At 50.4% G+C, this 27966-nt stretch overlaps 9 protein-coding genes across 9 annotated transcripts; 7 read left to right on the top strand and 2 right to left on the bottom strand.

Annotated features, from left to right (window-relative positions):
- Nucleotides 1-991: 991 nt before the first annotated feature.
- On the top strand, nucleotides 992-2080 carry VTN77DRAFT_5846 (uncharacterized protein; the record flags this gene model as incomplete). Its single annotated transcript, XM_069422058.1, has 3 exons — nucleotides 992-1247; nucleotides 1349-1441; nucleotides 1503-2080. The coding sequence occupies 3 exons, from the start codon at nucleotides 992-994 to the stop codon at nucleotides 2078-2080; spliced, it is 927 nt and encodes a 308-aa protein (XP_069276724.1).
- Nucleotides 2081-2925: 845 nt separating this feature from the next.
- VTN77DRAFT_5845 (uncharacterized protein) lies at nucleotides 2926-4008 on the bottom strand (the record flags this gene model as incomplete). The annotated part of the gene is made up of 2 exons (XM_069422057.1): nucleotides 2926-3647; nucleotides 3705-4008. The coding sequence occupies 2 exons, from the start codon at nucleotides 4006-4008 to the stop codon at nucleotides 2926-2928; spliced, it is 1026 nt and encodes a 341-aa protein (XP_069276723.1).
- A 340-nt stretch (nucleotides 4009-4348) lies between these two features.
- Nucleotides 4349-6031, bottom strand: VTN77DRAFT_5844 (uncharacterized protein; the record flags this gene model as incomplete). The annotated part of the gene is made up of 5 exons (XM_069422056.1): nucleotides 4349-4792; nucleotides 4854-5194; nucleotides 5251-5492; nucleotides 5554-5919; nucleotides 5985-6031. 5 exons carry the CDS (start codon nucleotides 6029-6031, stop codon nucleotides 4349-4351), a joined length of 1440 nt encoding a protein of 479 aa, XP_069276722.1.
- Nucleotides 6032-7558: 1527 nt separating this feature from the next.
- VTN77DRAFT_5843 (uncharacterized protein) lies at nucleotides 7559-11564 on the top strand (the record flags this gene model as incomplete). Its single annotated transcript, XM_069422055.1, has 4 exons — nucleotides 7559-7595; nucleotides 7700-7783; nucleotides 7855-7910; nucleotides 7974-11564. 4 exons carry the CDS (start codon nucleotides 7559-7561, stop codon nucleotides 11562-11564), a joined length of 3768 nt encoding a protein of 1255 aa, XP_069276721.1.
- Nucleotides 11565-12529: 965 nt separating this feature from the next.
- On the top strand, nucleotides 12530-15298 carry VTN77DRAFT_5842 (uncharacterized protein; the record flags this gene model as incomplete). The annotated part of the gene is made up of 1 exon (XM_069422054.1): nucleotides 12530-15298. The coding sequence occupies one exon, from the start codon at nucleotides 12530-12532 to the stop codon at nucleotides 15296-15298; it is 2769 nt and encodes a 922-aa protein (XP_069276720.1).
- Nucleotides 15299-17390: 2092 nt separating this feature from the next.
- On the top strand, nucleotides 17391-19417 carry VTN77DRAFT_5841 (uncharacterized protein; the record flags this gene model as incomplete). Its single annotated transcript, XM_069422053.1, has 4 exons — nucleotides 17391-18117; nucleotides 18188-18252; nucleotides 18304-18489; nucleotides 18545-19417. 4 exons carry the CDS (start codon nucleotides 17391-17393, stop codon nucleotides 19415-19417), a joined length of 1851 nt encoding a protein of 616 aa, XP_069276719.1.
- A 1017-nt stretch (nucleotides 19418-20434) lies between these two features.
- On the top strand, nucleotides 20435-21343 carry VTN77DRAFT_5840 (uncharacterized protein; the record flags this gene model as incomplete). The annotated part of the gene is made up of 3 exons (XM_069422052.1): nucleotides 20435-20523; nucleotides 20610-20663; nucleotides 20725-21343. The coding sequence occupies 3 exons, from the start codon at nucleotides 20435-20437 to the stop codon at nucleotides 21341-21343; spliced, it is 762 nt and encodes a 253-aa protein (XP_069276718.1).
- Nucleotides 21344-22194: 851 nt separating this feature from the next.
- Nucleotides 22195-24453, top strand: VTN77DRAFT_5839 (uncharacterized protein; the record flags this gene model as incomplete). Its single annotated transcript, XM_069422050.1, has 8 exons — nucleotides 22195-22351; nucleotides 22418-22631; nucleotides 22696-22913; nucleotides 23131-23354; nucleotides 23415-23523; nucleotides 23577-23785; nucleotides 23850-24362; nucleotides 24412-24453. The coding sequence occupies 8 exons, from the start codon at nucleotides 22195-22197 to the stop codon at nucleotides 24451-24453; spliced, it is 1686 nt and encodes a 561-aa protein (XP_069276717.1).
- A 1041-nt stretch (nucleotides 24454-25494) lies between these two features.
- VTN77DRAFT_5838 (uncharacterized protein) lies at nucleotides 25495-27565 on the top strand (the record flags this gene model as incomplete). Its single annotated transcript, XM_069422049.1, has 6 exons — nucleotides 25495-25598; nucleotides 25694-25842; nucleotides 25904-25991; nucleotides 26041-26537; nucleotides 26604-27482; nucleotides 27534-27565. 6 exons carry the CDS (start codon nucleotides 25495-25497, stop codon nucleotides 27563-27565), a joined length of 1749 nt encoding a protein of 582 aa, XP_069276716.1.
- Between the last annotated feature and the right edge of the window lie 401 nt (nucleotides 27566-27966).

Here is a 27966-nt window from a genome sequence, read left to right as displayed (position 1 = left end):
CGAGCGAATCCAAATTGGGTAAAAGAGATGAGTTCTGCATGCACATGACAGCACACGTATCTGTAGCTGACAGCAGTCAGTCCTGTCAGATTATTAATCGTATGCAGAGACGTGCCGAATGATTTGATGGCCGCTGGTTGACACCTGGTTAGCTATCGCAGGCAACAACATTTATCAGGCCTAGAACTGGCTGTCACTGCAGGCGCGACAGGACAAGATTCAGGCTGAGCCCATTGCAAGCGAGATAGAGCGCCGTTCTCGTAATATAAATTGCGATGATGACGACAACGGAGAAGGCTGAGCGAGGACGCTAACCCAAGTCGGGCAGACCTTGCGAATGGCGAAGCAGCTTGCTTGCCCTTTGCTTAGCTAAGCTTCTTATCGGCATCTCCTATTGTTATTCAACTCGGCACGGTAAACGCTGTTGGCTCCTCTTAACTCTCTCCGAGTCGGAGTCGGGACAATTTTGCTCGGTTTCCTGGATCGCTTCAGTCTTCCACATCATCAGCACTTTCAACGAGTCAATTGACTCGATTCGTGGAGCTGAGCCACACTGCCCCGCGTCCATTCATTCAATCACGACGTCAACAAAGATTGGTAACTACGGGGCAATGCCTACTAACTAACTATTTTTGAAGATGATTCTGGCTGAAAGTTTGTGAGTTGAAGAAAAATGACTCCGCCTCCGAGATCCGATTCCCGAGTTGCGAGCGGATCGGACTGAAAATGAATTGCCGGTCCGTATAGCAGACATGCTATGCTTGGAATTTATAGCGATTGTACTGTAGACCTATCTATCGCTAGTCAATCGTTAAATAAACAAACTTGAAGTCTGTCGAGTCTGACAGATGGATATTTAATTCAATTCAAATTGTTCATATTTCCTTATTTCTGCAGTATATACATACTCTCTCCCCTGTCACTCGCTCATCTTTTTTTTCTTTATCCTGTATATCAATTCTCTGTCCGGGTTACGATTACCGGCAATAATATGTCGCATAACGTATCTGATCTTGCCAGCCATCCAGACATGTCGGCAGCCACCAACATCACGCTGCTCAAACACCAGCTGAGCACGACCTGCCACCCTTACATCGAGGGCGTCAACCCTCCCTACAACTATGTTCCATCGCTGGCTGCTGGCATTGTCTTCTGCGTGCTGTTTGGCTTATCAGGAATCGTGCATGTGGTGCAGTTCGTCTGGAAGAAGAACTGGTGGTGTGTGCTCTTCACGATTGGATGTGTGGGTGAGTTTCTTTTCTTTTCTTCTTCTTGTTTTTTGTTCTCGGTGATAGTGGAAATTTTCGTACTCTTATCATTCCACTAACAATGGCGATTGCTGTTATAGTGGAAGTTCTAGGATGGGCGGCCCGGGCATGGTCTTCTCAATGCCCATACAGAATAACAGCGTTCCTCATGCAGATTTCCACTCTCATCATCGGTAAGAACTGCAATCGGTCTCGATCGTATTCTGTTTGTGGACTCTGGGCTGACTTCTTCAGCCCCAACATTCTTTACAGCCGGCATCTATGTCCTGCTCGGCCGATTCATCGTCCTCCTCGGACGCAAGTCGTCCATCCTCAGTCCGCCGCTCTACCTGTGGATCTTCTGCACCTGCGATATCATCTCGCTGGTTGTCCAAGCCATCGGCGGTGGTATGGCCTCGTCAGCAGCAGGCAAGATCGGCGGCAACACGAAGCCCGGCACGGACGTCATGGTAGCCGGTATCGTATTCCAGATGGGCTCGATCACCATCTTCGTGCTGTGCGCGGCGGACTTCCTGCGGCGCGTGATGCGGCAGAACCTGCTGCACACAATGCGCGGCACGATGTTGCCGCTGCTGTACGCCATGATCTTCTCCGTCATCTGCATCTACATCCGCAGCATCTACCGGACCATCGAGCTGCTGCAGGGCTGGTCCGGCTACCTCATCTCCACGCAGCGGTACTTTATTGCCCTCGACGGCTCCATGATGGTGCTGGCTGTGTCCGTGTTCAACTTCATCCACCCGGGCTGGTTCATGCCGCGGAAGAAAGAGATCGACTTGCAACAGGAGAATTCGGCAGAGAAGGGTGCATAGATACCCCTAATATATAGACGTATATATATATATATATGGATATCCTGTTGTTAGTCACTCTTTGCCCTTTCTCGTTTCCCATCCTATCCGATTTTTTTTTTGTTTGTTTGGACCTGTTGATGACATGTCTGTATACGATTTTTGAACCATCATGTCGATATATATACCTAGAACACCTATAGAACAACAAGAAAAATCTTATTTTCTTCAACATCATCTTCGATTCCAGATCAGACCAGATCAGATCGGATCGGATCAGATCAGATCAGATTCCTACCCAAGAGTTATTTTTGTAAGTTCGAAGTCCTTGCTAGACTCAATATTGAAAACAAGCACCAATCAAAAAAAAAAAACGATAATAAGAAATAATAATTCCAGAACTCAGAACTCAGGTGTAAAGATTGAGGTGGGCCATCGGAGCGACGGTACGATGGTAAGAAAAAAAGGGGTCAGAAGAAACCTGAGTATGTACATACATAAAATAGGTAGAAAGGCCAAAAAATAAAAATAAAAATAACGATAAAAAAATAACGATAAAAGAATAAAAAAGTATTCACAAGGACCGAAGGACCGAAGAGCCGAAGAAATGAAGTGGACTGGAGAAGAAGAAGAAGTGATATCTTTCTGCCTGCTAAAAAAAAAAGGAAAATCAAGGAATTCTTTTTGCTTCTTCAAGCATTCTGGTCTTCATCATCCCGCTATTCCCTATAATCGGAATATATAGGCCTGTCTGAAGATTGGCGGCCCCTTACAGGACTCAGGAGGTCACTAATTGGTATGCCCGAAACCACCTCTTCATGACCCTAAATATCGATATATTCAATGGCATACTACCAGCCATCTGCTCATACTCCAGGCACAGCCTCGATCCAGCCAAAGGTTAACCCGATAGTCAGCACTGCCGCGGCCCAGATTGCGCCCCATCCTGCAGAACCCTGCACATCAACCCCTTTTATCGTCCCGGATACCTGAACAATCGTGTTCAGCAAAGTAATGGCTGCCAGAAGCACTGTGCGACTGATGAGGATCCTCGCCTTCGGTGACAGCGTTCCCCACGTCCGATTGTATACCGACGTGATGAGATATTCGCCTTGGCGGTCGGGAGACTGCTTCTCAGGAGTTTCCTCTGCGGACCATCCAGCCGAGCTAACAAAAAGGAGATCACGCGCAGCATAACCCTCGACTAGGAGACTCACAAACAAACCGGGGAGCCCTGCAGGCCCAGCATGCACCGCGCGGATGTCAGGGATGTCCTCAAAATGCGTGACTAGGAACGCAGGCAACCACGTGGAGAAGCTGAGATAGATAAACACCGAGAATATTGCAGATGCCGCGACAGTAGTGTAGATAGTTGTGAGACGATCTTGGAGAATGCTGTGATTTGCGACGGATTCGGACCGGGCGTGTACCGAGCTGGGCCGGCGGAGGAGCACGAACGGGACAGTCATGGCTGTGATGTCGATCAAGAAGGATGTCACGATAGTTGTCGGCCGGACTCCATAGAAGTGAAGCAGCAAGAAGGAGGTTGGCACGTGGGTGATCAGAGTAAAGAAGGCCACGTCTCGTCCTTCCCAGCAGCAGCGTCAGTGAAAGCACGGTTTAACCCAACCAGTCCAGATCTCACCATCAAATCCCGCAATCCATGCCAGGCCCAGCTCAACTGCCCTCCATGCTATCAGGCCGCCCACTTCCCACCAGTTCTCTAGGTGCTTGCTCACGGACGACAGATCGCCGACGGTGATTGCGGAGGTGGCCGTGAAAAGAGCCGAACTCAAGACGAGGCTGCTCAGAACCAAAAGGCCAAATCTTGCCGGTGAAGGGATCTTTTCCAAGCGTGAACAGCCTAACTGTGACGCTGCATCTGAGACGCTGGGGGCTTTGCGACTCGGTCGGCGGGGACTACCCGTTGTTGTTTTACGACTCGACATTGCTGGCCGAAACTATCTCCTGATTTTCTTTCAAGTTTTATCCGAGTAAGGAGCTGAATCGTGGGTCTGTGCGATGTACGTAATACGGTGAAAAAATGATGAGGAGAGGAGACAGGGTCGTTCGTGGATCAGATCGCAAGTTGCGAGGTGCATCGCGTGTGTTTTTTGCCATTTGGGGCGTCTGTTGATGGTTGGATGATGTCACTGAAGCCGCGCCGAAAGTGGAAAGCTCCGTCCAGCGCTAACCCCATGGATAGTTGGAAACAATCTCCGAGATCTTACTGAGGTACATGTACATAGACAGAGCGTTTATACTACTAATAAGCTCTATACAGGGGTATTAACTATTATCCTTGTCTTTGTCTTTCTCTGCAACAGCGAATTCGACAGTCCCAGATTCCCGGCCTCGAGCATCGCGCACCACAATCCGGTACTTACCCTGGTTCCAGAGGTCCTTGATCGTGACCTCCCGAGTCCTTCCCAAGCTCTCAATTTCTGCAATGCGATCCAGGGTCTTTTTGAGATGCTCGTCAAACCCGGGCTGCGAGCAGATCTCCCGAAAGGCTCTTTGCATGGGAACTGAGTGAGCCCGAACCATGGCCTTGGAGTCGATCGCAAAGAGGTTATCGTGGTCGTAGCTTTGGATGAAGTCGGCTCTCGTCATCACCTGTCGTGCCTCATGAAGCGGCATCTGGGGCAGAATGTGGCCATGTTCCGCATCGTACGTATTTTCCATCTGTTTCTCGCGATCAACAAGAGCCTTTGCGAGAACCATAGCTGCAGACTGTGACGATATCAGCCCCTGACGGCCACATAACTTTCTAGCATGCGAGGGAATAGCGTACAGAGTATTTCTGCTCGTCCATCACATCGTCATCCATCTCTGCTCCTAGAATCCAGCAACGGTTGAGAAACCAAGTCTTCTCAGTCTCGTAGATATGCTGACACGCCTTCATCATATCTTCCGACTTTGCGACTCGATTCAGAAACGACAGCCGCCCACCGACTTGATCGTAGACCTTCTCCAGGATGTCCCGTGGAGCGTCCTCCCCGCGATATTGTTTCCGAAACTGTTGAAGAGCTGCCATTGCTCTCTGTTTGGGGAGATCGAGAATGGGTATGACTTCCATCCGTGTCGCATATCTCTTCAGCCGCTCATAGACCCAGTAATCGTCACTATTGAAGACTGATATCATTTAGTTTCCGTAAAATAAGCCAGACTGGTTTGAAGCCATATCTTACTCATCGTGACAAGATTGCTGGCTGCCCATTGCTCCGCTCTTTGCTGCATCATTTCGAGAAGATCTCGGCCGTCCTCGTCATCCCTCACCAAATGAGTGCTGTTAATAATGAGGATCAACGGAGGCTCGCCTTTCCTCCGTCTCCGGAGAGCCACCTTTTCAAGCTTGTTGAACGCCCGCTCGATGTCGAGCAGAGCTGTGGTGTCGCGGGGTCCCTTGATGCTGAAAAGGCTACCGATGTAACTGTAAAAGTGTGAGGAAGCTGACCTTCAAACCTCTGTCTGACGATCACGAGATCACATACTCTTCATGAAACTCAAAGTCCAACGCCTTTCCTAATCGTATTCGAAAAATTTCCAAATCGGCATGGGCTTCGACCATGGCAATTCTCTCTCCGTTGATCTTGCGCATAGCGTTCAAAAGAATAGACGTCTTGCCCGTGCCCTTCTCGCCGATCAGGAGGTAATAATGCCCTCTGGTGCTTCCGTCCACGATGCGGTCGATCTTTTCTTGCTCGTCTCGCAGGACCCAATGTTCCGTATACCTGCGCTCCTCCTCCTCAGGGCTGACACCGGCAACCTCGAGGGCAGGATCTCCCGGCTTGAAGGCATTGTCTATTTTCTCTAAGATGAGATACTTATAGTACTGATGGTACGAATATCCCGCAATCCTGCCCCGAGGTTAGCATCTAGATTCATCAAACTATGAAGAACACGAAACGGCTGTATTCCGCACCCTAGAACACTGATGGAGGCACATGTGGTCGCGGCTGTCTCGAGCATTTTCAGCATTGTCGATTTCAAGTTCGGTCCCGAGTCGCGATTTTGGCCTTTCCCTCCCTCCTCTTCTGCGCCATCTTGGTTGACTATGTCTTGAGGGCCAGTCGAGGCACGTCTTACGCTGTAAAATGGGACTGATCTGGGGCAACGCCATGTGCCCACATTTCTCCTCAAGTCGAAAACTAGCGACTTCCGGATAATAAGCTTCGAATGCATCTTGTTGAAGCTACTGCAATTTGGAGTGCTTCAAGTGGTGCGTCCCTGGCTGAACGCAAGCATGAATTCAAATATTGAAGAAATATGAAACAAATAACCAGTGAAAGAGAGACGGCGGTTGTTTGGGATTTGAAAATCCCCAGCTTGGAGACTTGGTGATGACGACTGCCCGCTGGTTGCGTCGTAGTATGAAAATCATGAAAAAGGATTTAATGAATGACTTGAATTAAATAAATTAATTAATTAATTTAATTATTTGATTATTACAGAAGGTAAGGAGTGTACGGAGTAGAAAAGCGAGATATCCATGAATGGTTCGAACTCCCAAACCAGCTGTCTGCTGGAGCTTGACCAACTGGCGGTGGTCCTTGGCTCGGAGGTTGAGCCTTGGCGTTCTTGCAGGCAAAAACAAGGCACGGGACGCTCAAGCCCTGCCGAGACCGTTATGCGCACACGACACAACAATCTTCCAACGCCAGTGCTGGATTGATCTTATAATGGTCGTAACACGAGCATTTCTATGCAGCTGGTCGAACTAGGATCTGTCGATACCAAAAAAAAAAGAATGCAACGTTCCTACCCCAGACCCTTGAGATTGACAAAGTCATATTTTGGCAGGGAGAGAAGGCACAAAGAAAAGGGTGAATAAAATACCGAAGAAGTTAGTTGCAGATAAAGTTCTTCGAAAACCAGCCTCCAATGTGAATCCTCCACATAAGAACCTTGAAGCTTGGACGATTAGCCCTGATTTGATTAGCTGGTTGACAAGTCTGATTTTTCCCCAGTATTTTTGCTGTACAGTAGTCCTTGTCTTTTTATACCATATTCTTTGCCATGCCTTCTGTATTCCTCCTGTAAATTATTAACAAACCATACCATTCTTGATAAGGTAGCGATAATCTTAGATCTAGATACAGTAGTAGATCATAATATTCTCGGCACACATGCCGTGCCAGACAAGGCTTGGTGTTGGCAATAATGCATGGCAGTCGGAGGACGTCATGTGGAGATCCCTCTGCCCCGACCAGTAGCAGTGGTAGCCGCCCGAGCACTTCCGATGCCTTTCTCCCGGTCCCCGCGCCCGCGAAATTTTTCTCTGGAATCTGGTTGCCATCTTGCAGAACATCGTCCCTGTCTTTTATTCTTTTCCTTCTTTCTCGTCTTCTGTCAATTATTTCCTGGGGATCGGGGGATTGATTTCCTTTTGATTGCCCAACCTTGTTCTGCATTCCTCCTGTCGTCCGTTCGTCATCGACCAGCTGTCATTCCTTCCATATTCTGGTTCGCTTCCTCCGGATTGCTACCCCAGCTATAATGGAGTCACGCAATGGAGAATTGGAGCACTCGAAAGGTTCGTCGTTGGTTCTTCGGCTTTTTTTACTGCAACCCTTGCGGCAAACGCCAGTGTCGTCAGTTGTATATCCGGCTTGCTAAGAATTTCTTTCGACTTTGCAGAGGCTCCCCAATCTCAGCCAGAGGAGAAGCTCACGAATGGAGACCATGCTGAGGAAGGGCGTGAGGAGGACCAAAACGGAGGAGGTATCTTAACATTGTTCTCCCTAGCATGTTATTCCATTGCGTCCTTTTACTAACGGATGTGCTCTCCGAAGGGGTGTTTCAGATTTCCGTGAAGCTCCCTCACGAGCCTTACAAGATCCAGGTGATGGTAAATTTTGGCTCCCAATTGCGATTCCTGCAAAAGATCTTCTAATTTGTATTTTGTGTCCAGGTATCAAGCCAGGAGCAGGTTCAGGACGTCCGGCAATCCATTGTCGAGTTGCCCGGCACGTTCCAATACACCTGCTTCCATCTGGAGTTCAACGGGCAACGTATCAACGACTACGTTGAGTTGTCCGAGGTGAAGGGTCTTAAGGCAGACTCGGAGATAGTGTTGGTGGAGGATCCATATACCGAAAAGGAGGCTCGGATGCACGTTATTCGCATCAGAGAGCTGATAGGTGCGGCCGGCGACCGCGTGGACAACCTGCAGGGCATCTCCGCTGGTTTGTCTCTCCATGACTCGGTGGCGAGCGAAGAGGAAGCCACGGGTAAGGCGCATCCTCTTGCCGGCTATGACCCGAACGCTCCTGGCACTCTCAACACCATCCTGCCTCGTGCCCAGAATCCTCCTCCGAAGACAGTCAAGTCCATCTCTCTTTCTCCTTGGAACCCCCCACCGTACCACCTCCGCCAGAAAGGCCATCTCCTGTATCTGCAGGTGACCACGAACGAAGGGGAGCAACACCACATCACCTCCCATGTTTCGGGCTTCTACGTAAATAAGTGCTCGAACAGCAAATTCGATCCTTTCCCCCGTCCCCCGCCCAAGAACTACAGCGCTCATTCCCTGCTCACCTTGATCTCTCAGCTGTCGCCCTCGTTTAACAGCGCATTCCGGGCATTGCAGGAGTCAAACAACAAGCGAGATCTCCTGACGACATTCCCTTTCCAAAATGCTATACCTAACAGCCCCTGGTTGGTATCACCGACTGCAGCTGCGCTGCAGGCTCATCAGCCAGATGTCACCCGATCTCAAGAGAATTTCTTAATATCAGGCGTGGATAACTCGGAGACCCTCCGTGACTGGAACGAGGAGTTCCAAACCACCAGGGAGCTGCCGCGCGAAAATGTTCAGGACCGAGTTTTCCGGGAGCGGCTGACATCGAAATTATTTGCCGATTATAATGATGCTGCTGCGCGGGGCGCTGTGTTGGTGGCGAGGGGTGAGGTTGCCCCGTTGAACCCCACCGAGGGCAGGGACGCCCAGATTTTTGTGTATAATAACATCTTCTACTCCTTCGGCGCGGATGGTGTGGGAACGTTCGCTTCGGAAGGCGGTGACGAAGCTGCACGCGTGGCTGTTGGGAAGGATGTTCTGGGTATCAAGGCAGTGAATCAACTGGATATCCCAGGCCTCTTTACCCCAGGAACTGTTGTGGTCGACTACCTTGGGAAGCGCATAGTGGGTCAGAGTATTGTGCCTGGTATCTTCAAGCAACGAGAACCTGGGGAGCACCAGATTGACTACGGTGGTGTGGAAGGCAAGGAGGTCGTGGCGGAGCATCCTGATTTCGTCCCTGTATTTGAGAAGCTTTCCAAGGCTCTGCGAGTGAAGAAGCACCCTGTCTGGGATAAAGACGGTAAACGCCATGATCTCGAGGGCAGTGTCGAGACGAAAGGGTTGCTAGGTACGGACGGACGGAAATATGTCCTGGACTTGTACCGTATCACTCCTCTCGATGTGTTGTGGGCAGAAGATGAGGGGAATGAAAACTACCCTCATCGCATGTCCGTCCTTCGCCTCGAGCTGGTTGAATCGTACTGGAGGTACAAGATGACCCAGTATGTCAGGGAGGAAGTCGAGCGCCGTCGAAAGAAGAAGGCTGAAGAGAAAGCCGCGGCGAACGAGGACAAGCCGGAAGCTGGCGAGTCGAAAGGCGAGGCTGCCGAGAAGAGCGAGGAGGCGCTTGAACCGGAGAGAGTTGATATCTCTGGATTCAACCTCGCGCTCAACCCCGATGTTTTCAGTGGCCAGGTTCCCCAGACCGAGGAAGAAAAGGAGGAGTGGGCACAAGACGAGAAGGAAGTTCGCAGTGCTTGTGACTATCTGAGGTCCAAGGTCCTTCCCGAGTTGATTCAAGACCTCCATGATGGAGATGTCGGCTTCCCGATGGATGGACAGTCTCTCAGCCAGCTCCTTCACAAGCGTGGTATTAACATCCGATACCTGGGCAGATTGGCTGAGATGTCCCGGGAGAAGGGTCACCGGCTGCACGCTTTAACGGTTCTCGTGATCCAGGAAATGATTGCTCGTGCCTTCAAGCATATTGCGAACCGTTACCTTCGTCATTTGCCTCCTCCATTTGCGGCCTCCTGCATTACCCACCTGCTGAATTGTCTGCTTGGAACGGACGTTAATCCAAAGCCTCAGCCAGATATCGATGAATCTCTTCGGAAGATCTATCCTGAAGGCGATTTCTCCTTTGAAACTGTTGATCCGGAAACTCTCAAGGCAGAGATTGAGAAACAGGTCAAGATCAGATACCGATTCACGCTCGACTCTGACTGGAGCAGCTCCTTGAGGCATTTGCAGCTGCTCCGTGACATCGCCATCAAACTGGGCCTTCAGCTGGCTGCTCGGGACTTTGTGTTCACCAAATCCCAGCTTCAAACCCAGGAACCCCCTGCTACTGAGAATGGCGTCAACGGGACTGGCCATGAGGAGACAAGCAAGAAGAAGAAGAAGAAGTCGGGAGATAACGTTTCGCCGGCTCGTACGGCGGCTGCTAAACCCATCACCACATTTGTGCCGGATGATATTGTGAACATCGTTCCCCTGGTCAAGGATGCTGCTCCCAGAAGCGCTCTCGCTGAGGAGGCTCTGGAAGCGGGACGTATCTCTTTGATGCAGGGCCAGAAGCAGCTTGGCCAAGAGCTTATCTTGGAGTCTCTGTCTTTGCACGAGCAGATCTACGGCATTCTCCATCCGGAAGTCGCCAAGCTGTACCACCAACTCTCCATGTTGTACTATCAAACGGATGAGAAGGATGCCGCCGTGGAGCTGGCCCGTAAGGCGGTTATTGTCACCGAACGCACATTGGGCGTTGACTCGGCAGACACTATCCTGAGCTATCTCAATCTCAGCCTCTTCGAGCATGCTACAGGAAATACCAAGACGGCCTTGGTGTACGTCAAGCATGCCATGGATCTCTGGAAGATCATCTATGGGCCTAACCATCCTGATTCCATCACCACCATGAACAACGCTGCTGTCATGCTGCAACACCTCAAGCAGTATCCGGACTCTCGCAAGTGGTTCGAGGCCTCTCTTACCGTCTGCGAGGATCTCTTTGGCAGGCAGTCCGTCAACACGGCCACGATCTTGTTCCAACTTGCCCAAGCGCTGGCTCTGGACCAGGACTCCAAGGGCGCTGTGAACCGCATGCGTGATGCCTACAACATCTTCCTGAACGAACTTGGACCGAATGACCGCAACACCAAGGAAGCGGAAAGCTGGCTCGAGCAGCTCACCCAGAATGCCGTCTCTATCGCGAAGCACGCCAAGGACATCCAGGCTCGCAGGCTTCGCAGGGCCAATCTGAGCACGCGTGTTTCGCTGGGAACTAAGCCTCAGCCCCAGGTTGGCCAGTCGGCACCAGAAGCTGCCAATGGGAAGGAGACAAACAACAAAATCGATACCCGAAGCATCGACGAACTGTTGAAGTTCATTGAGGGAGGAGACTCCAGCACTTCACGGCAACAAAAGAAACGTGGCACTCCAAACCCGAAGCTCAGGGGCTCCAAGCGGTCATCTAAGTGAGCGTCTTCTTTCCAGCCTGTATCATATAAAAAGATCTTTGTTTTCCGTTGATTTTCAATCTTTGTTACCAGTGAAATCTTATATGCATGGCGTGATGTGATTCCTATGAGGTAGATGACCACGGTCGGCTGGACGCGGGGAATGTATACTATATTGGAAGCATCTCTACTCCTTTCTTCTTCTGGGAAGTTTTGTCCTCTCTACCATTTGTGGAGATCTGCATCAGCAACGGTTATGCCTTATGTTTATGTCCCCTTTCACGATGAGGCTAGAGAACGACGTATACAGAGAAGGCTGTGTCTAAAGCACGTCCTGTATGTATTATTATTGTCACGTGTTTTCTTGATTCAACATGCGGAATTGATCGAATTGATCTTCACGAGGATACAATGTGACCCGTATAGACAAGAGCATCATCTAATATAGCCCAAACTGTTATGAATTTTTCGTGTCATTTTAAGTTGGGTGACTGCTGCGCCACACACTAGCTCCAGAACTTCTAGTTCCAGGGCTGGGAAGCACGCTTGCTCCTTTAGGTAAGGTACCTGGAACCCTGTGGCGCATCAACCAGTCGGCAGGCGCGATCCCCCCGGAGAAGCTTTGGTTCCTGTCGCATGTTTACATTTCCAAAGGTTTGCATTCTCCCCTCCGCCATTATTATTCGAACAGCACATACAACCCTCAGCTTGTATCTCAACCCAAGCATTTATACTTCTTTGGGCCATATTCGAATTAGTATAATTTATTGACGATAAAGATACTACTCGCATATAATTCCCAACCACGAATTCCTTCCCTCGCGCCTGGAAGCGGTTTTTGAATGATGGACCGCTTTTGAACCTGAATTGTCGGGTATGACCTATCATTTTTGCTGATCTACAGACATTGAGATGCTGATTCATCTTCTTTTGTTTCTTTTTCTTAACAGGTGACACCACTTCCTTTCCTGGTTACGCGCTCCTGCCATGGATGATGTTTATGCGACAGCAAGATGGGGCAATCGGGTGTTACGCCCTTTGACCTCACTCTACCACCGTCTCGGAAAATATAGGGAGATCCAGTCACTCGATGTATCACGGCAGAAATCGGTTGACGACCTCGATTTGCATACGGCGCATGTTCGCACGTTTCCTAGGAGAGCGGATAATCGCGACGGTTTCTCTGATTCTGAATGCGGCGGCGACGATCCGTCGTGGGTGCCGGGAAAAACGGACAAAAGGCGCATCAAACACAAGTATGCTGTCCGAGGAGAGAAAGCTCGAGGCAGACGCCGCATCAGGTCGGTTCTGCGCAGCCCCGAAGTGCAAAGAACATTGCCCGGTGCGATCGAGATCGCTACGCCATTGATCACCGGAAAGTCAACAGACAAGCTGGCGCAAATAAGGGAAGAAGAGGTTGGGTCTGCACATTGTGAACTAGCAGCAAAAAGGAGGACTCTGTCTCATTCTCCTGACAGATCACAGCAACAGAAAGTATTAGAGAAGAGGACGAGGCTACTCAAACAGTCTAGGTTCTTTCAACACGACAGTCTGTGGAAGGCATCATTGGACTCATCCAACGATGCTAATTACATCGACATTGTTCGCCATCTAGACCGCTTGTTTCTCAACTTTTTGGAAAAGACGCGTATTGTGGATTCTCATCGTGCCAGCGGCAGATGTCGGTCTCTTTTGTCGATGGTGATGCGCCGTCTTCCAGAATTCATAGCCGAGGAGCAGAGGCTGCATGATGAATCGGATGACGAGGAGGATGTAGACATGGCGGACGCATACTTCACGGAGCTGGAGGCGGCCTACGGCTCCAGTACCAAGGGATGGCTGCCACTTCGCGAAGCCGTGCGCGCCCAAGGGATCTACCTGGTCTCCAACATGATCAAGGAAAGCTGGGTCACTTATCTTACAGCACTAAGTCTTATCGAAAAATGCATACACGCTGGGGAGTATGACGCTGTCGAGACACTCCTGTCAAATCAGCTACTTGCGATCAATCACTACGATTATCCGGATGCATTCGATCCTTGGAGATCAGTTGAGTTGGGCCGCGATCCAGTGAAGATCTTGCATAACTATTGGGTATCATCTCGACATAACTCTTATGTTTTCGGCGAGCTGGAGAAACTGCTGCTTCGTGGAGCGATCCCTCCGGAGTGGATGGTGACGACCCCTTGGAAGAGTTGCATGGCTTCTGCGACCAGCTCCCTGTCCCTAAACGATCATGACTCTGCGGCAGCCACACGGTTGATCGAGGCGGTCATTCTTTCTGCGAGTGGCATTTACCCAAACATGGGTACTTCAATGATTGGGACGCGCCGACGTTCTCTTTGGCATGTCGCCCAGCGAGACACTCGTTCTGCCGCACCAACAGGGCATGATCCTCAAGTTGGCCGTGTGCCATGCCCCATATATATACAGGACGCTCTTAGTAATCTGATTGCCAGTCTTATCACCGCCGTTTGTGGAATGCACTTTGTTCGGGCTGATGATGATGTGAGAATGGGGAACCTGCTTAAAGGATTGGCTCTTGTGGTTGAGCGTGAAATTGAACTTCAACCTCCTGGCCGCAAAGACGATATTCCGGTATTCCACTCTCTTCGAAGAGGCTATGTTCTTCTGGGCAACTATCTGTTACTCTGTAGCTCCCAGCAATCCGGCCCTCAGAGTTCGGACGCCATTCTCACAGAGCGCCTGGGATCTTTCCTCTGGTCCCTGTGCGGCCAGCGGGAAATAATCAAGGAACTATCGGCCTTGGTCGGCCAGGTTGTATGCTGCTGTGAAAGAGGGGGCGAACGAGAGCGAAGCCGTAGAGCTCGACAGTTTTGCGCGAGGTTTCTGCAGTTCGAGCCACATGGCAAGGGCAATCTCTCGTTGTTCCTGGGTAAGATTGCGGTGGAAGTTGCGATGGATTTTGCACAATTGAGCCAAGACCCTGATGATCATGCATGGGCCGCGGACATACAGGAAACGTTCGCCGCTGCCCAGCGTCGTTCCAAGTTCTGTGGCAGCGACAACTCCAATCCGCACCCTACGGATCGGGCTATGCTGCCGTTTAGATGGGAAGAAAGCATTGGCGAATGGGTTGCGAGTACGCCTGTCGGCAGAACAAAGGTTGTGCAGTCGAACGTTCCATTGAAGCCAATGATCGTAATCCCCAAGCGACCGCCGTCTTCTGATCAGCTGTCCACCAACAGCGAAGGGTCTTTCTCCTCCGAAGACCAGGCCTCCAGCATCACTTCGTCCGTCCCTTCTTCATCTTTAAAGAGGACTGAGCGGGATTGCGACATGTCCAGTCCAATAAAGAAAAGGGCTCGAAGCATGTACGATGCGCGATCCCAACAATGCCCTCAGTTGGCAAGGGAGCGTGGCTGCGTACCGGGTTTTCCTGGCAATAATGCAAGACGTAAACCTCGTGTGCCGGAGTCGGTGTGCAGCGATGATTCTTCAGATATCTTGTTGACAAGTTCTCCCAAGATATCGTCAGACGGAAAGACGTCCGACATGTTTCTGGCTCGAGAACCGGACTCGCATGGGAGTTCAAACATTGAAGTGGTGATCTTCAACCGCAGAGGGCCTGACTTGGCACCGGCCCCAGTAATAGATCGTGGTGGGCGTTGTCTCCCTCGTCGACAGGCGCCTGTCAAACCGGCACCCCGGTTATCATGTCCATCTCAGCGAAGACATCTCGTCATCCCCTGCTCTGAAGACGAAGAGAGTGATGACGAACTCAGTTTTCTCTGACGGATATTCACCTGCGGCGCTGATTGGTCTCACTAACGGGGTCTTTGACTGCCTGTAGGCACTTTTGGGTGCGACTGCATCCACTAGGTGCCGATGACCATTTTAGGTGTTACAGGTTATATTATTGTCCCGTCATGGGTAGAGCACAGTTTATGACGAGGCTTTTGTTTGGTTTCTGGTCTTGCTTTTCCTTTTTCTTTTATTATTTGGAAATTTCTCTTGGTGATCCTTACAGCATTCAGTGCTGGAAACCACAAGCGGAGTTCGCATCATTTTTCTTGACGTCTTTTGGGTACGAGTTTCAAAACAGGGCATTGGGTGACAGAGTCATGATACCCCGAAGGACTTTGTTTATTGCTGTTCGAATTGGATCTTTGTGCAAGCGATTGGCGCTTTGGGTAGACTCTGCTTGGCTTCTCTAGAAATAATATCTGTCCTGATGACGAAGATCCTGGCATACAAATTTCGAACAAACTGAGCTGGTTCTCGATTGGCAGTAGGAAACTGTTCTGATGGCGTCATGATGCTACTTGCTGCTTCCGCGACAACGTAAGCCTCCCCGACAGTTTGTGTCCACGTAAGGCGGCGGATCATTGATTATTCGCTGGCGGTGGTTCTGGTGGCTGGGGCACACGAAATTTCGAACGGGATGACGAAGTCTGTTGATTACAAGGGCCTTGTGTTTTAGTCTTTCTTTCTTTTTCTTTTTCTTTTTCTTTTTCTTTCTTTTCTTTTCTTTTCTTTTTTTTTTCCCCCGTGAAGAAATATCGATTTTTCCTGGGATAGTTTTGGCGCGTACCATCGACATCAGATGGATACTACTCTAGAGTAGACTGCCAGGGAATCTAACGGTGGCAAGTATCTTATCGAGATGGCAGGGTGACATTGGCAGTGATTAGTTATTATTCTTGCATTATTATTGAGGAATAGTTATTAGTTTATGCACTGTAGGTACAGAGTACTTAATGTGCACGTATTCCCATTTGCATAATCGTTATCGGTAGAGAAGCTTAGGCCAGAAAACGATCCATCCCTATATATCTGATGGCTATATGGAGCACTCTGTACGGAGTATTATGGTATCGATATCCAGTCTCTGGATGACCTTGCTGGCGGGGATCCATCGGGCAGCGGCATGCCAAACAGGGTTTAATTAGGGAGGATGATTGGTAACAGCCTCGAGGGGTTGCGCGCCTGCCGTTGGACTCTGACGGTTCCTGAGCATCGCTGGCGGTTTCAGCTCCGCCACTGATCTCCCTCCCAAAGTCCCAGGCGCCCTTGCAGAAGTGCATCTGTGTTTCGCCTACCTGTTAGGTACAGGTGACTGGTCCAATGCCTTCTCCACTGCTGCCCGAGGACTGTCTCTGTCTCCATCATAAAAGATCGATCCACTGCTGGCGTGACCTGTGCAGTCACTGTCGTGGCTACCGGGTGACTGGTCGCAGTTTCAAATTGATCATTGTTTCTTGTTTCTTCCCACGATGACTGGCGTAGCAGAGACCGCGATGGAGATAAGCGGTCTCCACTGTATCACCATCATGCGTTGTCGATGCTGCTAATCAATCAGTCTTATCCCCCAGCCCTTCACTCACTGCCCTCTCTCTCTCCTCTTTTTTTCTTCTCGTCGCTCTTTTCTATTCTTCGCTGGTAGGTGACAGTTTCTTTTTCTTTCTTTTGGACGACAACTACCGTCCTTTTTCGTCTTATTTCATCTTCATTCTTCCTTCCCTTTTTGGCCGCTTTTGGCCTGTTTCTCAAGTGGCTGGGTTCCATTTACCTACATTCCTTTCGTTGCCCTAACGAACTGGCACATCCCTTTACTTCCACAAAAATAAGGAAAAGACAGCCCCTAGTTTGGGTCTTCGTTGAATGTCATAACGCTGGTTTTTGGTTGTCTGACTTGCAACCAGTCCTTCACTAGAACATCACCTACAGGACCACCCATATCACGTTGCAAGCAATACAATCACATCGACCTTTCTTCAGCCGTGCTTGTCCTCGGCTTTACCTTCGTTGTCAAAAGAGCTGGTCTCATCCCGGTTGAACCTTTTCCCCTTCTTTTCGAATCCTGCAGCAAGAACAGTCTGGCACCATGAGTGCCTTTTATCTCTTGATCCCTCTTGCCGGTCTGGCGGTCGCAGCCCCAGCAGAGAAAGGGAGTGGTAGCAGTGGCAGTGCGGGATCTGGAAAGAGTACTGCGTCGACGACTGCCGGTAGCGGAGGAAGTAACAATGATCAAGCATTCTACGACCGACTCCAACTCGACTACGCTCGTCTCACCCTGGCGGTGATGGCCGCTGCAGCCGCTCTTTTCTTCCTGTGGCAGACATCGATTCGGATCTCTGCCCACCTCAGACGCCTCACCAGTCTCAACAATGACACTCAGCGGTACTTTGCTCGAGGGGATTCCCGAATGGCATTGCTGAAGGAGCACGTCATCTACGCCCCTCTGTTCCGGACTCGACACAACCGCGAATTCCAGTTGTCCCGTGCCATCAGCATGGGCACCCTTCCGAGTCGTTTTCAGTCCATCTGTCTCGCGGCCCTGGTGGCCCTGAATGTCACTCTCTGCGTCATTAAAACCCCCTTCGGTCAATCTGAAAGTACCGCAGGCGAAATCCTCAGGAATCGAACCGGCACCTTGGCTACCGTCAACTTGATTCCGCTCGTGATCTTGGCGGGTCGAAACAACCCCCTGATTCCTCTCCTAGGGTTGTCATTTGACACCTGGAATTTCTTTCATCGTTGGCTCGCGCGAATTGTAGTTCTGGAGTCTGTCACCCATACCTTGGCCTGGATGATCCCCAAGGTTCAGCTCGGTAAGTCCTGGCCCCCAGGGTACGTACCGGTGCAAACACGCTAATATGTCTTTCCGTTTTCTTGCGACAGACGGTGGCTGGCCCACTGTTCTGACTGAATTCCGAGAAAGTTACATGATAATTACCGGTTTGGTGGTACGTATCATTGCAGGAAGAAATCTGGATCTGCTCTCTAATTGCTATTAGGCTATCTGTGGCTTTACTGCTCTGGCCCTTCACTCTTTCTCCGCCTTGAGACATGCCTTCTACGAAACGTTTCTCCATCTCCACATCGCCTTTGTACTGGTTGCTTTTATCGGTCTCTGGTACCACTTGGTTGACAAACCACAGCAAAGTTATCTGCTTGGTGCGCTGGTTATGTGGGGTCTCGAGGTAAGTTCTTTCTTTGGTCCAAGCGAGACTCAGCGCGGATCTGACTCTCCTCAAGCGATTCACACGCCTCGCCATCATCGTCGTCCGGAATTTTGGCAAGGGACGGACCACTGCCACAGTTGAAGCCCTGCCCGGCGATGCGATGCGGATCACCTTGAAGATGGCACGGCCGTGGGAGTTCAAGCCAGGCCAGCACATGTACTTGTATATCCCATCAGTCGGACTGTGGACCTCGCACCCGTTCAGTGTGGCGTGGAGTCAACCGGAAGAGCTGATCACCGACGAGAAGGGCCTGGTCATGTCCCAACAAGATCTTGTGGCTTTGCAGAAGAACACCATCTCTCTTCTTGTTCGTCGCCGGACCGGATTTACTAACAAGCTTTACAAACGCGCCGAGGAAAGCGTTGGTGGGCGAATCTCACTGCCGGCATTCGCTGAAGGACCATATGGAGGTATTCACAATCTTGATTCCTACGGAACGCTTCTGCTGTTTGCGGGGGGTGTGGGCATCACCCACCATGTGCCGTTTGTACGCCATCTCGTTGCCGGTTTCGCTGATGGCACGGTTGCGGCTCGTCGCGTCACCCTCGTGTGGATCATCCAGTTCCCTGAACACCTCGAGTGGATTCGCCCCTGGATGACGACCATCCTCGGTATGGAGCGTCGTCGCGAGGTTCTGCGCATCATGCTCTTCATCACCCGACCACGGAACACCAAGGAGATTCACAGTCCGAGTGCCACGGTGCAGATGTTCCCTGGCCGACCCAATATCGACACGTTGATCGACATGGAAATCGAACACCAGGTCGGCGCCATGGGGGTCATGGTCTGTGGCACTGGCAGTCTTAGCGACGATGTGCGACGTGCATGTCGCAAGCGCCAGACGATCAGCAATATCGATTTTATCGAAGAGAGCTTCTCCTGGTAGACATGCTCCTGCGACTTACGCGTACCTGTCTGCTTGGATTATTGGATTTCCCCTCCTGTTGTCGTGACAGACGGCGTGAATAAATTTCAAACGAATGGAAACCCCTGGTCCCATTATCTCCCGTGGTATGATTCAGGTTGCTCTTCGTTTTGAATTTTTTTTTGATTTGGACTCTATTCTTCTTCATACTGAAATGGCTCTCTTTATTTACTTGGGAATATGGTGTGTACATATGAAATTCTCGAACCAGCGATCAAGATCTCTGGCAGTTTGAGTGACCTTGAAAGTGCGCTCTGACGCAGACGCTCGGATCTTTTGAAAAGCAGCAACACAAAATACAATCTGGTTTCTACCTATCAGTCAGCCGAGATTCACTTCACTTTGGCCATCCATCAAATCCATTCGCTAGAACCGCATTTAACAGCTACCCCCAAAGAACCATAGAATATGAGATTTGTAATCATATCAGGCCCGTAGAACTTACCCGTGATTATTATTAATACCCGAAAGCAAATTTATATGGGCCTCGGGATATGAGGGGATCCCGAACCCCACCTGCCCACGGCAAGTTCTTGGGGCAGTCAAAAGTATGACCTCATTGTATTAGACACGTGCATAATATATAGACATCAAGTGTAAGAAGCCCCGTTCATTTCTGCCATCAATTTCACCTCCGATTTTATTTTCTTGTCATTGACTCGACTCGACAAACCAGTCTCGTCAGTTCGAGGAGTTTATTGTACTGTACATACGTAGGAACTAGTCGGGTACCTGGCTTTTTTTTACTCCGTGTTCTCTCTCTTGGATACAACCTAATTGGAACCTTTGTGGATTTGTCAGCTACGGTCACTTTTCCCTCAACTAGGTACCTCTGGGGACATACACCATATACATATACCTAGCTGTGCATTAATTGTTTAGCTGCTCTTCATTCTTCAACAGCACAGTCGCTATCTTCCACGGCAATTTCTTCTTTCTATCTTCCTTCTCCCAGTCATAAGTCTCAATACAATCACCATGAGCGGCACCAAGACCCCGGATATTACCCTGTATACGGCCCAGACTCCTAATGGGATCAAGATCTCGATTGCGCTGGAGGAACTAGGGTGAGTGAGCTCGTTATCTGCAGTCATTATCGCCTTGGAGCCGCAACTGTGTAGACTGACAATTGCCTTTTGCGTGTTTCTTCCAGGATTCCGTATAAAGTTCATAAGATTGAGCTTAGCAAGAACGTTCAGAAGGAGCCGTACGTATTATGTTTACCTTGTGGGAAAGAGATAAGCTACTAATAGCATTGATTGCTCTAGCTGGTTCCTTGAAATCAATCCCAACGGACGGATCCCCGCTATTACGGACACGTTCGAGGACGGCCGACAAATCCGGCTGTTCGAGTCCGGAAGCATCCTGCAATACCTGGTCGATCAGTACGACAAGGACTACAAGATCTCCTACCCGCGAGGCACGCGCGAGTACTACGAGATGAACAACTGGCTGTTCTTCCAGAACGCCGGCGTGGGCCCCATGCAAGGACAGGCGAACCACTTCAACCGCTACGCGCCCGAGCGCATCGAGTACGGCATCAACCGCTACGTCAACGAGACGAGACGCCTCTACGGCGTCCTCGACAAGCACCTCGCCACGTCCAAGTCCGGCTATCTCGTCGGCGACCACGTCTCCATCGCGGACATTGCGCACTGGGGGTGGATCGCCCACGCCGGCTGGGCGGGCGTCGATATCGACGAATTCCCGCATCTCAAGGCGTGGGAGGAGCGCATGCTGAGTCGGCCGGGTGTCGAGAGGGGACGGCATGTGCCGGACCGGCATACCATCAAGGAAATCCTCCAGAATAAGGAAGAGTTGGAGAAGCATGCTGCGGAGGGCAGGTCTTGGGTTCAGAGGGGGATGGCGGCTGACGCGCAGAAATGAGGATCCTATCGATCATTCATTCATTTCCAGTTGTACATGCTACAGGTGGCCACAAGCTCTGTTGATTGATTCCCTGATTCTCTTTGGCGAGATGCAAGTGAATAGGCACATATATAATGTGCAGTTCAGTACGGAGGTGTGGACCAAAAGAAACGAGGAACGCTAAATTAGCTTGTAATTATTAGTTGTTTTCGGATTGAAAGATTTGGTATTATGTAATGATATCAACTAACCATTTTAGGAATAACTGTAATCTACTATACAGACTATGATTGGGAAATAAGAACGCCACCAATTATATGCTGGATATCGGTGACACTAGTAAAATGCGAGCCAATAAAAGGTACAAAAAGATACACTATTATTAACATCATAACAGGACCAATTCCATTTAAAATACACACTAATCCATATTAATTTTAGCGCACGTTGTTTTTTTTGGTCCACACCTCCGTACATGTAGTATGAATTCATGCTGGAAAATGATTTCTTTAACCAAAATGATGGCAGAAAACGATTCATTCTGAGAGAAAAGTAATATTTTATTGCGCATGAATTCACCTGGAACAATAATCATATAGCACTTCCCTAAGGATTCGAAGTCGAATAGTGACGTGCCATCTGCACTTCTGCAGGCCGACTCGGTCCCACCTAATATGGGATAGCGCCATCCACCAGCCAACCGTGGTTAGTCAGCAATCGGCGCCACGTGATTGATTCAAAGGCTTTGCCACTTCGCAACTTCAACTTCTCTCCTTGCCCAGGTCACTTACCTGACTACTTTGTTACTTACAACCTGTTTCTCAACTAACCACCTGCAAGGTTGCCTTGCTCAAGGAGAAAGGCACACCATGTCTTGGCGCAATAATCAGGGAGTGACCGGCTCGAACAATGTCCCTCTGGGCAAGAGGCGATTCGGGGCCGACGACGAGGCCGCGAGCAACGCTTCCACGCCGACGCTCGCTCCTTCTGATAATGGCGCCGTGCGAGGCCGAAGCCCTGTTCGAGGTATGTGCATAACTCGTCTTTGCGATTTGATATTTCATTGTTCAACTTGACTAACCATCTCCGCAGCAGATCCACCTCCGGACGGCGTGAAGAAGCGCAAGAAGCGTAACCGGTGGGGAGATGTTCAAGAGAACAAGGCTGCTGGTCTCATGGGCCTTCCGACCATGATCATGGCCAACTTCACCAGTGAGCAGCTCGAGGCTTACACTCTGCATCTTCGGATTGAGGAGATTAGCCAGAAGCTCCGTATCAACGATGTTGTTCCGGCTGATGGTGACAGGTTGGTCCCCTCGCCATTTACGCTCATCGTCCAACATGTTCTTGATTATACTGACTGCCTACAGATCCCCGTCACCTCCCCCGCAGTACGATAACTTCGGAAGACGTGTAAACACTAGGGAATACCGTTATCGCAAGCGCCTGGAAGATGAGCGCCACAAGCTCGTCGAGAAAGCCATGAAGATCATTCCTAACTACCGCCCGCCTTCTGACTACAGGCGCCCTACTAAGACCCAGGAGAAGGTCTATGTTCCAGTGAATGACTATCCAGAGATTAACTTCAGTATGATAACTAACCCTCTAACCATGTTCTTTGAATCATTGCTTTTTCTTCTTCCTTGTCTGTCCTCGCTCGATTCGAGCTTGAGAAACATCGGAATGACGATGATGTTTCTGCTCGTTTCTCGCTAACCCAAATCTCCTTGGCTCACCCATGTTACTCTACTTTTGAAGGTTGACAGATACTAACACTTAGCTCTTTCTTCTCTCCTTGCTAAAAGTTGGCTTACTGATCGGACCTCGTGGAAATACCCTCAAGAAAATGGAGGCCGAGTCTGGAGCCAAAATTGCCATCCGAGGCAAAGGCTCCGTCAAGGAAGGAAAAGGTCGATCTGACGCCGCTCACTCTAGCAACCAGGAAGAGGATCTCCACTGTTTGATCATGGCAGATACAGAAGAGAAAGTCAACAAGGCGAAGAAGCTGATTCACAACGTCATCGAAACGGTACGTTTTCTGCCTGCTTGATCTCCCTTCACAGACTCGGACTGACAAGTTGCTTCTTAGGCTGCTTCGATTCCCGAGGGCCAAAACGAACTGAAGCGGAATCAGCTCCGTGAGCTTGCCGCCCTTAACGGTACTCTGCGTGATGATGAGAACCAGGCTTGTCAGAACTGTAAGTCGGATCCTTTCTTTTTCTCACTGCGAGCTCTTTCTAACAATTTACAGGCGGTCAAATCGGACATCGCAAGTATGACTGTCCCGAACGGCAGAATTTCACGGCCAATATTATTTGCCGCGTCTGTGGGAACGCTGGGCATATGGCTCGCGACTGTCCCGATAGGCAGCGAGGCACCGATTGGCGCAACAACGGATACGGTGGTCGTGGAGGTAACCGGGCCATCGGTGGTGGAGATGCCGTGGACCGCGAAATGGAGGTATGTTCTCACCTTCTCTCTTGATCTGGTCATATGGAACCTTACACTGACTTGTTTTCTCTAGCAACTCATGCAAGAGCTTTCTGGCGGCGCCCCAGCTAACGGCGAAGCTCCTCGACGTATCGAAGGAGGACCGGATCACGACAGCGACGTCAAACCGTGGCAGCGTCCCCCGCCACCCCCTTCGGATGTGGCTCCCTGGCAGCAGCGTGGTCGTGAAAACCGACCTCGCGATGACTATGGCTCCCGGGATCACGGATCTGCACCTCCGTGGGCTCAAAACCGTGGTGGCGACTACGGGTACGGATCTCATGGCGGTGTCTATGGGGCTCCCGGAGCTGCTCCCGGAGCTGCTCCCTGGCATCAGCAACAGGCTCCCCCACCCCCACCTCCTCCTGGTGGCCACCCTGGCTATGGCTACGGAGGGTATCCTGGATTCCCGCCGCCTCCTCCGAATATGCCAGGTGCTCCTCCTGGCATGCCTCCCGCGCCAGCTCCTCCAGGTCTGGGATCTCTGTACTACGGTGCTGCCGGAAGCCCTCCACCTCCGCCACCTGGCGAAGGTCCCCCGCCTCCTGTAAGTACATCTGGATCTTGGTTTGCAGGTCCCTGCTAACGTTGCGCAGCCTCCAAGCGACCAGCCTCCGCCACCTCCTCCTCCGGCGTGATTTGTTCGTCTGTCTGGCGGTTTTATGGACATAAAATTGATATACTCAGGGTCGGATATTGCTGTCTGTGGGAGTTTCAATACCTTTTTTTCCCCTTCTCTTTGGTTGTGACTGTTCCAAGAAAAGAAAAGCAAAACTTTGCCATGGATACCAATCGTCCCATTATTCCAGTTCATTCCAGTTTATTCGTTTGTGTAATTTAGCTTTGAATTGCTCTCAATGAACAAATCGGCTTGAAGTATGTGCTTTGTAGACCGTGCGGATATTATTGACGGATCGTTTCGCCATGTAGTCCTACTTCCTAGCGACCAATGTGTAGCCATTATTATATGTAACGTCTATTGATAATCCCCGCGTCTGGACTCTGGGGGCAAGGCGCTAATGATGATCGCCCGTGGCGCCCGTTCCCGCGGTGAAAGGTCCGAAAGCTGAAAGCTTGGCATTGGCCAGTGGCCAGCGCGTTAACTTAGGAACTCCGTAGGTTAGTTATCTCGCAAAACTGATTGATAATAAAGATCGTTGCGTCATTTGCGTTTGTCTTTTTTACATTGCAGCTCTTATCAAAAACTCACCGGTAGAACTAGAACGCAATGCATTTTCGAAGATCTCTCTACGTTTTGCGCCATTGATCTTGTTTCTTGTGTTCGTTTCATTGGGCTGTTCTGAGGTTGTGTCACTTGTGTCATACACACCTTTCCAATTACTTGACAGCCTGCCATGGCAGCGCACCTGGCCGAATCGCACAAGTCCCCTTCCCACGCGGACTTTGCATTGAACCCCGTCACCAGCTTCCACACTGCCACGTCCACGTCCTCGTCGGGACCGTCCCGAAAGCGCTGGCAGGCGCCGCGGATCTCCTCTTTTCAGTCCTCGCGGTCCAGTAATAGCAGTCGTCAGTCTCCGGACGAGCAACAGCAGCACCAGCACCAGCAGGAGCAGGAACATCAGCCGCTATCGCCAGAGCAGAGCCGGGCCACTCATGCCAGTAGTAATGCGACAGCAAAGACGTCACGATGGTGGAAGGTGCGGCCCTTTCGTGGCATGATCAATGATATCAAGCGGAGGGCGCCCTACTACTGGAGCGATTGGACGGATGCGTGGGATTATCGGGTTGTGCCGGCGACGGTTTATATGTATTTTGCGAAGTATGGCAATCTATTTCATTCTTTCTTTCACCGTTTTTATATACTATGTCTGAATTTATCGTGTGAGTACGGCAGTACTGACTGGGCGTCCGCAGTATCCTTCCTGCTCTGGCTTTCTCTTTGGATATGTTCGACAAGACGAATCACAGCTATGGAGTCAATGAAGTCCTCCTTGCCTCCGTCTTGGGATCTGTCGTGTTTTCCTTTTTTGCTGCACAGCCGCTGGTCATTGTCGGCGTGACTGGTGAGTTGATTTCCTGCTTCATTCTAGTCCTTGAGAAGAACCCCAAGCTAATACGTTTTAGGTCCTATTACTGTTTTCAACTATACCGTCTACGATATCATGGCACCTAGAGGCACTAATTATCTTGCATTTATGTTCTGGATTGGACTGTATGGTAGCTTTTCCAGTTCCCTGGCGCACTACTAACTGCCTCTGAAGTTGGTCTCTGATTTTCCACTGGTTCCTGGCCATTACCAATGCGTGCAACGGCCTCACCTATGTGACTCGATTCTCATGTGATATTTTCGGATTTTACGTCGCCTTTATCTACCTCCAAAAAGGAATCCAGGTCCTGACCCGACAATGGGGTTTGGCGGGCGACACCTCGGCGTATCTGAGCGTCATGGTCGCCCTTCTCGTCTTGATGAGCGGTTATGTCTGCGGCATGCTCGGCGAAAGCACTTTGTTCCAGCGAAACGTGCGGAAATTCATTGAGGATTACGGCACGCCATTGACCATCGTCTTCTTCACCGGTTTCGTCCATTATGGCCACATGAAGGACGTGCATGTCGAGACCCTTCCCACGTCGAGAGCTTTCTTCCCAACGGCAGATCGAGGCTGGCTCGTGGACTTGTGGAACATCAGTGTTGGCGAGGTGTTTCTTGCAATTCCGTTTGCCATTTTGCTGACAATTCTTTTCTATTTTGACCACAATGGTGATTATTCTGTTTTCTCACTGGCTCTTTGGCTCCTGGTCTTTGGCTCTTGCTAATCCTGAATAGTCTCCTCCTTGATTGCTCAAGGCACCGAATTTCCTCTTCGAAAACCTGCCGGCTTCCATTGGGACTTTTTCCTCCTGGGCCTGACGACTGGTGTTGCTGGACTTCTGGGGATCCCCTTCCCGAACGGTCTGATCCCGCAAGCACCATTCCATACAACCGCGCTCTGCGTCACACGCCAGATCGCAGACGAGGACGAGACGAACAAGGGCAAGACCATCCGTGTCACTGACCACGTTGTCGAACAACGCGTGAGTAACCTGGCACAAGGCCTCCTCACTCTTGGGACGATGAGTGGTCCGCTGCTGGTCGTGCTCCACCTCATCCCACAGGGAGTCTTGGCTGGGCTGTTCTTCATCATGGGAGTCCAAGCACTTCAGGCGAATGGCATTACACAGAAACTCATCTTTCTGGCACAAGACAAGCATTTGACTCCGCCTTCCAACCCGCTGAAGAGGCTGAAACGCCGCAGCGCCGTCTGGGCCTTTGTCATCCTCGAACTTGTTGGCTTTGGGGCCACCTTTGCGATAACACAGACCATTGCGGCCATAGGCTTTCCTGTGATTATTCTGCTCCTTATTCCTGTCCGTTCCTTCCTGTTGCCGTATTGGTTCAGGCCAGAGGAACTGTCGACGTTGGATGCGCCAACAGCGAGCCCTTTTACGATGGAAAGCGTGGGCGGCACCTACGGCGTTGACGTAGCGGAGCCAGCCGCTGAACAGACCAGAAGAAACAACGATGGAGGTGTCTTGGAAGGGGAGTCTTCAGGGTCGGGGGATCGATCGCCCACGTCGTCGGAATCTGTCGTCGAGGACGAACTCGAGAGAGGAGAGCTTTACGAGCTGCAGTCCAGACCGTCGGTGAGAAGGAGAAGCACGGCCAGTATGTCAGCATCTCAGACGTAAAGATGGCTGGTACTGACCTGTTGAATAGGTACTCGGAACGATAGAGCTCACTTTTATTAACAGGGAGGATGAATAAGGAGCGAAGTGACGAGCCTCGCCAAATGCGGTGCGGGATATATATATATAGAAGCTTAGACCTGTATATAGCACAGGCCCTGCCTACATAACATACACTTAATTGCGGGCAAAGCATCTTTTCTTTATATATTATACTCGGAGCGACTGGAGCGCAAAGCGTTGAATTGAATGCGTAACGAAATACTGACAGACATGCATACTTCAGAATCACGTGCAGGCGTGTCGCAGTGCAACAAATATCTACACCACTACTCGCTCAACTTTCTGTTCTGGACTTGTTTATTTATGACCAAGGACTGCATCGCTAATTGCCAAGACACACGTAGTGTGAGTCGACTATTTTGGTCGTCCATGTGATCCTCCACGTGCGTTGGTGCATCGCG

This window comes from Rasamsonia byssochlamydoides (genome assembly GCF_041956645.1).
Source record: "Rasamsonia byssochlamydoides strain NRRL 3658 unplaced genomic scaffold VTN77scaffold_42, whole genome shotgun sequence".
Classification (NCBI taxonomy): domain Eukaryota; kingdom Fungi; phylum Ascomycota; class Eurotiomycetes; order Eurotiales; family Trichocomaceae; genus Rasamsonia; species Rasamsonia byssochlamydoides.
This window is presented reverse-complemented; position numbering and strand designations above follow the sequence as displayed.